Source organism: Strix aluco, chromosome 14, assembly GCF_031877795.1.
Source record: "Strix aluco isolate bStrAlu1 chromosome 14, bStrAlu1.hap1, whole genome shotgun sequence".
NCBI classification, from domain to species: domain Eukaryota; kingdom Metazoa; phylum Chordata; class Aves; order Strigiformes; family Strigidae; genus Strix; species Strix aluco.
In genome coordinates this window covers 3,081,990-3,095,695 of record NC_133944.1, presented here as the reverse complement: position 1 = coordinate 3,095,695, position 13,706 = coordinate 3,081,990, and the positions used below count along the sequence as shown (strand labels likewise).

Here is a 13,706-nt window from a genome sequence, read left to right as displayed (position 1 = left end):
TGGCAGGGGGGTATGAGGAGGGTCTTACAGATGGCACTTGCAAAAAAGGGTCTTCCAGAAAGAACCTTGCAAAAAGGATCTTCCAACAAGGATATTCCAACAAGGGCCTTGCAAGAAGGGCCTTGCAAAAATAGATCTTCCAAAAAGGATCTTGCAAAAAGGGTCTTCCAAAAAGACCCAGCAAACAGGGCCTTGCAAAAAAACATCTTGCAAAGGGTCATGTGTCCTCCCCAGAGACCAAAGCAGTGGGCAATAACCCAATGGGGAGCACCCACCAGTGGAAATACCAGGGATAAATACTATTTTGTTGTAAATTGATGATGCCCGCAGTCTCCTGGTGGAATGCTTCACAGCCTGGGGACAGGCTGCCTCCCTGTGCGTGTGTGGGACAGCCCCAGTGATTCCTGGACACGCTCCCCGTGGTGACAGGGATTTCGGGGTGCTCCGGCACCACAGCAGCAGCTCACACCCCTCATCGTGAGCTGCACCCTGCACGTCAGCAGAGACAGGGGGTGCGACGGAGGACGCGGCAGTCAGGCCACAGCGGGGTGACAAGGGATGGGGACAGCTCAGGGGTGCCCAAATTTTCTGTTTAGCCAGTTTGGCTGGGGAAGGAACAGAGCTGAGGAGTCTCCGGAATAAAACAGCATTTTGGTGAAGCGTGATGGGAGGGAGTGGGGCTGGGAGGGCAGGGAGGGGCAGGTTCCCCCCACGCAGTGCTCTCCCAGGTTTTCTCCCAGGGTACAGCAAGTGATGTGGCGTTTGGATTACTCCGCTGAATTGAATTTCTAAACTGCCCCCTCGAGACATGACGCCAGGAAAAGACATTAGCTTGGGAAATGGCGAGGAAACGCCGTCCGCCAGCTCCCAGGTGGCGGCGGTGGGGAAAGGCGCTGAGGCTCAGCGTCCCCCCACGCCCCTGGTCCTTGTCCCCGTCCTCATCATCATCCCCTACCTCTGGGCTCCTCGGCTTGCTTGGCGAGCTTGCGGAGAGCGGCGGCGAAGCTGGAGGAAGGTGCTGCCTGGACGGACAAAGTGCTGCTGGCTGCCGGGCTGCCATTGGGGACGATGGAGCCGTTGAGCGGCGAGGGGGTGAGGGGGCTGACGGTGGCGGTGGTGCGGGTGGCGGTGGAGAGCATTCCTAGGGACGGCGACTTCGGCTCATGGCTCATGCCTGCGAACAAGAGCAGCCCGCGTTAGACGGGGACACGGGGATGGGAGAGGGGAGAGAGGATCCCCAAATCCCTCCTGAGGAGCGGGAACAACAAGCAGAACCTTCCCTTTAGTTGGCCACTCACCCCAAAATGCACCCCGAGTTCATGCAACCGGGGGGGAAGAGAGCAGGCGGGCACCGGCCCCGCACGCTTATGGGGTGGCAGCTTATCTAACAAAGCCAGCATGCCCCGGCTGCTCGCCTGTGGAAAACAGGGTGACGTGGGGGCCAGCAGCTGCCGCCGGCATTCACGGCTGGGCTGCTCCCCAATAACGGCATGGGGGGGGTCAGCAGAGCCCCACGGGAAGGGGGAGGGTGTTTCAGGGGGACACGGGGACCTCAGCGTCCTGACGGAGGTCGTGTGGAGGGGGGCAGCCCCCTGATTCGTATGGTGCTGCCAAAAGCCAAAGCACCACCGCCGCACCCCTGATTGCCACCGTTGCACCCCCAAATCCCTGCCACTGCCCCCTCAGATCCCCAGTATTGCATCCCTGGGTCCCCCAGCACTGCACCCCCAAATCCCCACCATTGTATCTCCGACTCCTCCCTGCTGCACCCCCAGGCCTTCACCACTGCACCCTCAAATCCCCAATATTGCATCCCCCAGTCCCCAACACTGCACCCCCCAAATCCCCACCACTGCACCTTCAATCCCCACTGTGGCACCTTCAGATCGCCACCACCGCACCCCCAAATCCCCCATATCGCACCCCCAGCCCCCCCACCCCCCACCACTTCATACCTAAAATCCCAACCATTGCATCTTCAAATCCTCACCATGGCAGCCCCAACTCCCTGTCATTGCACCCCAAAACACAGTGGCCCCTAAGGGTGGGGGTTCGGGTGCCTCTGAGTGGGAGGGTACAGCCCACCCTGTGCCCCCCCCAGCTGTCACAGCCGCTCCAGGGCTTTCCACCTCCCAAAACAGTAACTGCTGATGTCAGGGCCCTTAAAATAGACTTCCAAACGAGCAGCTTCATTAACACCAGCCTAAAATTAGCCCCACTCCCAGGTGGGTAGGCAGGCGGGGGGGGGGGGGGGCCCGAGAGGCAGCCCCCCCAAATCCCAGCAGGGCTGGAGGCAGCTCGAGGCACCGGTGACCCTGTAGCATCCCACGGCAGAGGGTGGCCGGGCAGAGCACGGGCGCTGTGGGAGCTGGGATGGGGGGGCCACGAGTGCCACTCAGCGTTGATTAATCTTTGCCCCCCGGCCCCAGGAGAGGCGGCCGGCGCGGTGGCGCGCGCTCCCCTCTGCCCTCATTATACAAGCATTTATTAACTCCGGTGCTCTCAGCCATTGACTGCCGCCTTGTCGACACGCTCGGCTCATGTAAATTCATTACCAGAACAGCTGGGAAGCCAACCCGCTGCGCCAGCCTGGCCCGGGCACCCCCGGGCTTTGCACTGGGTGCCCGTGGACCCCCGGGGGAGTGCCTGGGTGCCCCCCCCCTCCCCTGGGAGAGTGGGACCTGCAGCGCCATGCACCCACGCGCCATCGCGGGGGGCTGCAGCACCCTGGGCACAGCCTGGCATCCCCTGGGCACTGGTCTGCACCCTCTGGGGACAGCCCCGTGCCCCCCAGGTGCTGCTCCACATCCCCCGGGTGCAGTCCCACATCCCTTGGGCACAACCCCGCATCACAGAGGAAACAGCCCTGCATCCCCCCACCACTGCCTGGCACCCCTTGGCACAGCCCTGCACCCCCAAATACAGCCCTGCATCCCCCGGGCAGTGCCCCACACCCCTCAGGCACAGCCCCACACCCTCAGGCACAGCCCTGAACTCCCCAGGCACTGCCTGTCACCCCCCAGGCACTGCCCCACATCCTCTGGGCACAACCCTGCACCCCCAAATACAGCCCTGAACCCCCCCAGCCACTGCCCCACATCCCCCAGGCACAGCCCTTCATTCCCCCGGCACTGCCTGGCATCCCCTTGGCACAACCCTGCACCCCCCAAACACAGCCCTGCACCCCCTCAGGCACTTCCCCACCCTCCCCAGCTTCTCCCCAGCTATTAACCCCAGCATAACCGCCCCCCTGCCCCTTGCCAGCCCCACTCCAAGGCTGGGGACCATTTGCTAACCAGCTGGCAGAGATTAGCACGCTTGCGCTCGCTTGCCGGGGCACGGGGGCTGGCGGCAGAGCATCACCCGTGTGATGCTCAGCTGATCTCCGCGGCCCCAAACGCCTCCCAACAAACTCATGATCCCAACCGGGATTTGCCAGGCGAGCGTGGGGCAGCTCCAAGCCAACAGCTCGCCAGGAAGCACGCAGGGAGCTCGCGTTCCCCACCCCGGGGCTGGCTCGCTAACCCTGAGACGTGCCGCTGCCCCAGTTGGGCTTCAAACCAGTTTTGCCACTCCTGCCCGGTGATAAAATCGGCGTCTCCGCCCTGGCTGGGGCCTGAGCTTGGGCTCACCCGCTTTGCCCTGACGGAGGTGGCGTCCGTCTGTCCGGGCGTCCCTGGAGCTGCTCCGCAGGAGAACTGCCCGCTGGGGAAACTGAGGCACGCTGCGGCACGGGGATGGGGGACCACGCTGCGTCCCCCCGTCCCCGTCCCTCCGGCATCCCGTCACTGGTGCGGCGTGGGTGCCACTCACCTCTACGGGTGCTGGCGTCTCCCCGTGAGGTGGGGCCTCCCCCCCACCCCGGGGCTCTCGCCCTCCTCCTGCCCCTCCCCAGCTGCTTTTCCCGGCAGGCAGCTCCGTGCGGAAAAACAGGTCAAGTTCAGAGCCCTGGCAGCGGCCCGGGGTCACACCAGCGGTTGCCTCAGTGGGGTGGGGAGCTGAACCCTGAAATGGGGCAGCCTGCCCCTCTACTGCCCCCAGCCCTGGGGGGTGCAGGGAGAGGGGCTGCCACCCCCAACATACCTGCTCTCAGGCACCACTTGCTGCCTTCACCCCTGCAAAGAGGCAGCTGCCTGTACATCCCCCCTCCCATCAAGGCAAGGGGGCCGCAGGATGCCCTGCTGAGGCCATGGGGGAGGTTGGGGACAAGGGACAAGGCGAGGTGCCACCCTGTCCCTGTCCCTTCAGCGGCATGTGCCCGGGCACAGTGGCACGGGGAGTGTCTGGCATTCCCGGTGCCTGCTGGCTGCCTGCCCGCGGGAACAGGCAGGTCCCTGCCCGGCGGGAGGAGGAGGAGGAGGAGGAGGTGGGGGGGACGGCAGGGCCATCGCCGTGTCCCCTCACCCTTCCCTGTGCCCCCGCACATCCTGGCACCCCTTCCCGCGGTGCCACACGTGCCACCAGCCGTGGGGTTGGCAAATCCATGCAGGACCCCAAGCCCCTGACTCCCAGGGGGGTGTCCCTGCCCCCTGGCCCCCCCCCCAACCCCCCCTGGCCCCCCGCATCCCTGGCGCAGGGCTGGGAGCTGGGAGCTGGGTCCGTGCCATCTTCTCTCCATCTGCTCCTGATGACGCTGGCGGGTTTTTTGGCAGCGGGTGCCTCCTCCGGCAGCGAGAGCAGAACCAGTCTGGCTGCCTGGTGGGACTGGAGACAAATAAACACGCCGGCAGCCGCCGCGGGCAGGCAGGAGCGGGCAGCATTGGGGCAGGGATGGGCTCCCAGCACCCCAAAAATCCCAGGATCCTTCCTGGAGTCGCGTGGGCTGGAGAAGGGGGCTTGGTATCGCTGCTGGCTGCCCTCCCCGTCCCCGCTGCAGGCAGCTGTCGGGAAATGTGGCGCAGGCAGGTTTAGCACCTTGGTTTCAGCCCCCCCCCAGCACCTTGAAAGGCCCCTAATGAGCATGAAGTGCCCTTCAGAGCAGATTGCCATTGAACTCAACCTGCACCAGCCGCCCGCTTTAAAAGCAGCTATTTTGAGCTCCCGGGCTCCCAAGCGCTGGAACTAATAATTTATTACCAAATACGATCAGGCAGCAGCTCCAGCCCCTGGCAAATGGAGCGGAAAAAAACCCAGCGCGGCGGGAGGCCGAGGGAGCAGGGAGAGATGAGCATCCTGCATCCTCCCCCGGGACGGATCCGCACCCACCACAGCACCTCGGCTCCTCCATGCTGGCCCTGGCTGGCTCCCCAAGGAATTTGGGGTGATGTTCCGTGGCGTGAGGTTCCCCCCTCAAGCTTTTCCTCTCTCTCTCAGCTCCTCGGCTCCCGCTCCGGAGCCGCATCCAGCTGCACGCTCCGAGCGGGAACAGCTGCTTTACATGGATTTTCAATGCTAATGGCCTTGCATTGTCAAACCCCCCCCCCCCAACCCCTCCTCACACACTCCCCACGCTGCTTGAATGCAGCAGGCAGGGCCCTGGCGGCTGCCTGTGCGGGCAGGAGGGAGGGCAGGCAGCCAGGGGTAGCACGTGCCCATCGTCCCCCCGCCATGCACCCCATCACCCCCTCGGGAGCCAGCAGGCAGGGGACAGGCAGGGGACAGGCAGCGGGGACCACCTCCTCTCCCGGCGATGTCCCGCAGAGCCACCAACACATTTTCCACACACACCCCCCTGCCGTTACAACACACCGCACCTACGACACGCTCCATTAATTAATTAATTGATCGATCGGAGTCTGCACTTTCCCTCCCCACCACCCAGCACGCAGCCGAAACGGAGGGAGGTGGCCAGGCTCGGTGTCCCCAAGTGTCCCCAAGGATGGAGAGGTGCAGGCGCACCAGAGAGGTCCAGTTTTATCCTCCTCAGGGCAGATCCCAGGACCCATCTCGGGAACATCCCCCACCTTGGCCAGCGGCTCCCCAGCACCCTTGGAGGGGTCCGGATGGGTCCCCCGGGGTGAGGTGGTCCTTGCTGGTGAGGGATGGGATTTGGGGCTCCCCGGGGAGCCCGCACGGCACCGAGCATCCAAGCGCGCGGCACTATTAGCCGGCTGGGTCTCCATCGATCACTCCTCCATGGACCATTGATCTGGCAAACGACAACAAGCAAACTAATAAGAGCTCGTTTGGAGGGCGCAGCGCCAGGGAGGGGCCAGGGCTGGCGTGATGCAGGATTATTTTTCTCCCTTTCTTGCCTTCCCGTGCCCAACCCAACCAGCCCTGGGTGCTTTTTATGCCCGTAGGAAATCAGGCTGGGGAAAGATTCACTTCAAAGCAACTTTCTTCCCTGTTTCTACCCTGGCAGAGCGAGCTGGGGGCTCTGAAAATAAAGTGCCTGTGCCCAAGGGATGCTGCTGGCCCTCGAGCCACCACCCTCCCGCAGCATCCAGGTTGGGACAGTGGCTCCTTTTGGCTCCCAACGCCTGGATCTGGGTGCCCGGCTGCCTCTCGAGGGCTCCCCCGGCTTTGGCAGAAGTGAGGGTACAGCCCCCACCCCCCTCCCCTTAGCATGAGGGGCTGAATGGCTGCGTGGGGTGTGCGGGTGGGTGCCAGGCATCAGACAGCACTGCTGGGCGCTGCACGGGGCTGCTGGGCATTACGTGGTGCTGCTGGGCATTCTTTGGTGTTGCCAGGCACTGCATGGTGCTGCCGGGCATTGTATGGTGCTCCTGGGCACTGCATGGTGCCACCAGGCATTGAACAGTGCTGCTGGGCATCGTGTGGGACAGGGCTGGGCACTGCATGGTGCTGCCAGGAGTTATTTGGAGCTGCTGGGCATTATGTGGCCCTGCTGGGCACTGCACGGTGCCACCAGGCATTGAAAAATGCCACTGGGCGTCATGTGGGACAGGGCTGGGTGCTGCTAGGTGTTATTTGGTGCTGCTGGGCATTACGTGGCCCTGCTGGGCACCGCACGGCACCGCCAGGCAGTGCCCGGTGCCGTTGGGCACCCCAGCGCACCGTTGGGCATCGCACGGCGCCTTGCACGGGTGCCGTTGGGCAACGCGTGGGTCGCAGCCAGGCGTTGCACGGTGCTGCCAGACCTCGCACGGCGCTACCGGGGCATTGCACAAGGCAGAGGCGGGCAATGCCCGGTGCAGGCAGGCTGCCCTCCTGTGCCCGTACCCGTGCCCATGCCCGTGCCCGTGCCTGTGCCAGCAGCTCGGTGCAGCCGTGCCGCGGGCAGCGCAGGCTTTGCCGTCAGCAGCGCATTGTTCTCGGTGCAAGAAGCCCTTGCCCAGCAGATGGCAGGTATAACAAAGCAGCTTGCTGCGGCCAAGCCAATTATTTATCTAATTATGATTTACCACTTAACCACATGATCTTTCTGCAGAGTTGTGGGCAATTAAAACCGGGGTGATTATGTGGATTATGCAAATCGGCTGGAGCCGAGCGAATAAAATTGGAGATTAGAGTTTCATGCAGGCTGGATCTTGCATGGGGCAGGTCCTGGCGGGGCAGGGGGGAGGCAGGGGCAGGGCAGGGGGTTGCAGGCAGGGCTGGGGGGGGCCACGACCCAGCTGAGCCGGGGGCTATGGGGCAGAGTTAGGAGGTGCCAGGGCAAGGCGAGGGGCTGCCTCCTGTCACCCTGCTGCCTCTGAGGTGCTGCAGTCCCCCTCCCACAGAGCCAAGGGGGTCCCCAGCCTAAAGCTTCCCCCCCATCACAGGGGTGAGTGCCCGCAGGGGACCCCCTCACCGCTGGGGAAAAGCTGCCGCTGACTCAGTTGGCACCAGAGATTTCCCAGCTGCACCCCAAAAAGGTGGAGGGAGGGGGTTAGACAGCGCAGCCCCCACCCCTGGCCCCCTCCGCAGGCAGCTAACGAAGGGCTCCGGGGGCGACGGGTATTAATAACGGGTATTAATAACGAGTATTAATAACGCTGCCTGGCAGATTACTCTGCCCGCCCGGCTTGATATGAGATTTATGCATGGCGTGAACTCCGGAAATACAGAAGTATTAATGGTAATACCTCGTGTCCTAGCAAAGGTCACGGGCAATCTCCATCAATCCCACTGCACCGCCGGCAAAGCCGGGGGGTCCGGACGGGATGGGGGGTCCCCCCCGCGCTCCCGGGGTCCCCCCATGCGCACGGCAGTGCCGCAGTTTATGGCTGTGCAGATGGCCCGGCACGGGCCAGAGGGAAGGTTTTACCTTGGGATAGAAATTAACGCTGGCAAACGGCAAATTTACTGCCTGTATTTTCATTTTCCTAATACCGGCACCATCTGCTACCGATCGGTGCCCCACGTCACCGGCTTTTTAGTTACAAGATGCTGTGGAGATCTTGGCAAGACCTTGGCGTGCTCCTCACCCGGGAGCCCCAGGTCCCCCTTGCAACGTCCCACAGGGTCCCCAGGGTCCCATCACCGCCCCGATGGGTCTCACCCTTTCCATGAAGTCCCCCAAGAAATAGGCACCAGCGAGGAGGGTTTGAGCAGCAGCGATGCCCGTGGAGCCGGACTGTGCCGGGGATGGGCACAACACAGTGCCAGCACCAGTGGGATGGATCCGGCACATTCATCACAGGGGAAGATCAACCAAAATCCAGGTCTGGGGGGATTGTGTGTGGCACCGTTTGGCACCGAGGGGTGCAGACCCCCCTTTCCACACCGGGATTTAGGGTGATTAGTGCCGGCGATCCCACGTGCTGGTGCCGGGAAGGCTGGCCAGTGCCCCCACGCGCGCAGCATCTTCCCTTTTCGCCTACAGTAATCCTCAGCCTTTCGAGCAAATTATTAAAATTCACTTATATTTAATCTGCCTGCTGGAATTAATTGAATTTTTACGCTTGGCAAATGTCAGTGGGTGCGCGCTGCCTCCCAACGGGGACCCGGCTGCAGGTGCAACGGGCGCAGCCCCAGGTTTTCACACCCCCCCGAGGACAAAACCCACCCTGGGGTGTGGGACAGGGTGCCCACGGCACCCACAGCCCCCGTCGGCAACGGGTGGTGGGATGTATGGGTGCCAGCACCCTCCCAGCTCTGCGGGGGATGCTCAGTGACCCCCAAACCTCCCTCCCTCCACAGGGCAGGCAATTAAATGTTCCTCAAACCCCACAGGATTCCCACGGCCGCTCCCAGTGGTGCCTCGATGGCTTTGGAGGGGACATGGGGAACCTCTCGCTTCCCACCCTGCACCCTTGCTGGAGAGTGCCAGCACCCTGCCTGGTGCTGGGGTCCTCCGGTGGGCGATGAGAGCCTTCCTCCCCTCCCCGTCATTCTCCTCGAAAATTGCCAAAGCGTCTAATTTGCCCGCCAGGAAGGCCGAGGGAAAAGAGCCTCTATTTTGCCAGTAATAAGCCCTCCAGACAAAGGCGGGATGAGCCATTCAGCGGTGGGAAGGGGAAAGGCTCCGGCCCCATGCCGGAGCAGTGCCGGGGGGCTTGCGGGAATGATTCCCCCCTGCTTGGGGGAGCTGGCAGCGGGACACGGCACGGCATCCCGGCATCACCCCGGGATGACCCAAACCCACGCGCCCGTGGGCTCCTGAGCTCCTGGACGGGTGGTGGGATGGGCGGCATCACCGGCCACCGCGCTGGGGACACTCCTGCTCTGCAAACTGGGACTGATCCCCAACTCCCACGTGGCCCCATTTCCCCGGGGACAGCCCCAGTCCCCGCTCAGGGACACTTTCCCCATCCGTTGGCTTTGCACCGAGATGGAGAAGTTCATGGTCGGCGTGAGCCACGGGGGACCCCGGGCCCCGGCAGGCAACTTCCAAACTTGACTGGCGCTTGCCCCCCTCCACCGCCCGCCCGGGATTATCATAAATTAAGACGTAATTACTCCATGGAAATTTACAGCACAAAGCTGCGGCGCTAACAAGTGTGTTTGGCGGCACCGGGGGGAGATACAAAGCGCTATTGTCTGGCGGGCGCCAAAAAATCTGCTCTGCCCCCAAAACGCCGCATCCCGGGGATGGGAATGGGGATGGGGATGGACCAACTCCATCACAGCCACTCAAGAGCCGCAGCGAGCCACGTGCGTGCCCCCACGCACCATAGGGATGGAGAGGGGCACGGTGCCCCAGGAGGAGGGTCCCGGCCTGCAGGGATGGGTGAGGGTGGGTGAAGGCTCCCCGGAACGATGGGTGCCCTCCTGCCGTGGCTCTGCTTCCCGCCGGCAGCTGATGGCACGGTGCCGCTAACAAAGACATTTTTATTCCCTCGAATAACTCAGCACCCGGTCAGCTCCCACCCATGGGTGCTCCCACCCACGGGTGCTCCCACCCATGGGTGCTGTGCCCAGCAAAACCCCACCTCTGAGACTCCTTTCACCACCTTCAGCACACACAGGGTTAAAAATAAATCCCCTGGAGACCTGGGGGTGTGGGGGGGGGACACAGGGGGACCAGTGCCAGCCTGTGTGTGTGTCCCCCGGCGCCGCCGGTGCTGCCACGCTCCCCCAGCTGCCACGCACATTAAAAAATAATAATCAACGTGGAAAAAAACAACAACACAGCGCGAAAAAATTCAGGCGGCTAAAACAAATCCAGCAATAAAGGAGCCGGGGATCCTCGCAAAGCTGGCTGTGCAATTAAGCAGTTTTCTGCTGTACGCCGATAATCACCTAATTATACTATTAATGACAGTTCAACCTGCTTGGAAATAAAAGGACATTCTTCCATAACAGGATGCCAGCTGTTTGTTACAGATGTCAAACATCTTTAAAGCGTTATTATTAAAAGAAGGGGGGAAGGAGAAAGCTCGGTGATGCAGAAACGCAGCATCCTTCCCCCCCCAAAGCCCCTTGGGGGGGGGTGGGGGGTTGGGGTGTCACACACCCCCCTCCTTTTAATGCCGGTGCAATAATCCGTCAGAGGGGGAGCATCCTTCCCGTCAACATTTGGTGTAATAAATACCCCGCGTCGGCTCGTGGCAAGAGGCGGCTGCGTTTAATTAAGCGCGGCGTTCGGGAAATAAAGTTAAAAATTAATAATAAAATGGGGGAGGGAGGGGAGGGAAGGGATATATGCACCCCGCTGCCAGGCTCGGGGCAGGGCTGGCCCCGCTCCCCCCACGGCTGCCGGCGGTGCCTCGAGCGCGGCTGCCGCCGGCGGTGCCCGCGCACGTGCCGCGGTGCCGTGCCAAGGAGGAGCGTCCCTGGCAGGTGCCGCCAGCCGGTGCCAAGGAAAGAGGAGAGAGAAGGGGGGTGGAACACGCCGTAGAGAAAAGAAGCACCTGCTCCCCCCCAAAAACCTGGCGTGGGGTTGGAGGCGAACGATGCCTGTGGCACCCTGGCGACCCCTGGGCATCGGGGTCTGGCAGTACCGTTGGAAATGGAGGGGACAACGGGTGGAGGCGGCAGTGGGAGCCTGTTTTCATGGCGGGCCAAAGTCTCGCTGGGGTAATTACACCTCTCCTGCTCTCCCCCTGCAGCACCGCGGCTCCATGCTGGCGCAGGTGGCCCCGGGGGGCAAGCAGGTGCCCACGCGCCGCGGGGTGATGCCGGCGTTGCACCCCCACCCGCGCAGCCGCCCGGCTTTTCACCCTGTCCTATATAGCTACAGGCAAATCTGGCTCTAAAACCTTTGGGAACCAGGCTTAGCGCAGGAATAAAGAGATTACGGAAAGGGGGGGGGCAGGAAGAAAAACGGAAGAAAAAGGGGGTGTCTGGGAATAATTCACCCCCCTCCAAGTCGTGTGGCTACTGACACCCCAGGTACCAGCGGGGCCCTGGAATGAGCAGGATGGCTGCAGACAGGCACTGAATTTTTGGGGTGCCCACCCACCCGCTCAGAGCTGGGGGGCTGCGGTTGAGCCCCCTCCCCAGGGCAGGACGCGCAACCCTGACCCCTTGGCAAGCACCGCGGTGGCTGGCACTGGCCCCCACTCGCCAGACGGGACCCAGCGGGGAAAAACCATCTGGGAAGCGTCACCCCGAGCCACGATCCCAGGGCGATGCCCCCGGTCCCCAACCCCCGGTGGCGTGCAGCCCTCGCCCACCCGCCGCCCCCCTTCCCCTGGCTCCTCTCTTCCCTCCCCTCCCCTCCTCAAACCATCACGGGGAAGCTGGAAAGTGGTTGACATGGTTGCCATGGCGACCGAATTTAGGACTGGCGAGAGGAGGAGGAGGAGGAGGAGGAGGAGGAGGAGGGGTGGGCAAAGGAGGAAGGCGGGAGGGCTTCCCAGCACCCCAACACAGCCCGGACCTCTCTGGCATCACCCAGTCCCCCCTCAGCACCCCTCAATCACCACTCTCGCAGCACCCCACACACCCGGTGAGGATGAGGAAGGGCATCCCCAGCAGCCAGCCGGGAGCTGCCAAGAGCGGGGCTCAGCCCCGAGCACCCCAAATCCAGCCCGGGGGCGGCCGTCCCCACCCGGCGCTGCCAAAAGCCGCCGGTGACTCACGCCTGGCGCCCGCGGCACCCGCCAAGCGGGTGTTTACGCGGCATCACCCAGCTCCCTCCATCTGCTTTGATCCACGGGCTAAATATTACCGGCCCCGGTGTAAAAATAGGAACCATTTGGGAAGGTCCTGAGTCAGCAGCATCCGCCGCCGGCACCCGCCGCCATCCTCCCCGGCACGCCGAGGCACCCACGGCCTTGTCCTGCCTCACCGGGGAGCCCCAGGGCCCCTCCAGCGATTTGGGGACGCCCATAGGGAGAAGAGGTGGCGGGGGGCGGGACACAACACCCCAAAAGACTGCGTGCATTCGGGTGCCACCCTCGCGCCTCCTGGAGCAGACAGCCAGGCCCCCCCGGGGATGCTCTGTGTCCCCGAGGGGTGCTGCTGTCCCCAAAGGATGCTGCTGTCCCCAAGGGACGCTGGCCACCGGCGATGGGTGACAACTGCACCCCTGTATTTCAAGGCGAGCACATTCCCATATGTACAGGCGGGGAATGGGGTCCCCTCCTTGGCCCCCTCCCGCGCTCGATGTCGGGTCCCCACCGTGGTCGGTGTCCCCTCGCAGCCAGCTGAGCCCCGTTGCACATCGCCAGCCCCACACCCAGAGGGATGCAGGGGACAAGCATCGGTGACTAGAGAGATGCAGGGGACAGAGAGTGACACCAGAGGGATGCAGGGAACAAGCATCGGTGACCAGAGGGACACGGCAGCCAGCTGGATCCCATGCCCCAGCCAAGCCGGGAGACCGAGCCACCGAGGAGCGTGTGACACGGGCCGCAGCCGGGCAGTCCCCGAGGCGGTGACAGTCCCCAGCAGGACTCGCGCCGCTGAGTCACCGCCACCAGCCCAGCGCTCACCAAACCCCTGCGAGCCCACGGGGGAAGGTTCATGTCTCCATCTGCTCCCACCCGACCTGGCCCACTGGCATCTCCCAACACCCCGGCAGCTGCCACCGGCGATTTCTCTGCTGCCAGCGCCTCGAGCGTAATTTCCCTTAATTGCTTTAAATCTCACAGCCTGACACTTCCATGCGCCTCTCTGTCTTGCTTTTCTCCTCTGATTTTGTTATTTCCCTTCCGAGGTGGCTGGAAAGCGAAGAGACGGCCAGAGCAGGGTTTTCCAGGGCACGGGAATTAGTGCATTAGCAACAACGGCAAAGCCAGAAGTTTCACGCAACAGGAGCTGCCGCCGGGAACCCCCGCTCGACCGGAGTGTGCTAAATATGGAATTTAAGGGGGGAAAAAAAAAAAAAAATAAAAACCAACCCTCAACCCGTCTCCCTGCACCTGCAGCCTTTGGAGGAGTCCCCGCCGCGGTGGGGATGGCACCGAGGCCGGGCAGACGTTGCCTGTCAC

At 63.0% G+C, this 13,706-nt stretch overlaps 1 protein-coding gene across 2 annotated transcripts in view; it reads right to left on the bottom strand.

The window, feature by feature from the left end:
- GSE1 (Gse1 coiled-coil protein) overlaps positions 1-13,706 on the bottom strand; it is a 102,789-nt gene that overhangs the window by 14,798 nt on the left and 74,285 nt on the right. For both annotated transcript variants that reach the window (XM_074839348.1, XM_074839347.1), the window contains exon 3: positions 956-1,174. In XM_074839348.1, the coding sequence (XP_074695449.1) occupies positions 956-1,174 (219 nt within the window). The remainder of the gene's footprint in view (positions 1-955; positions 1,175-13,706) is intronic.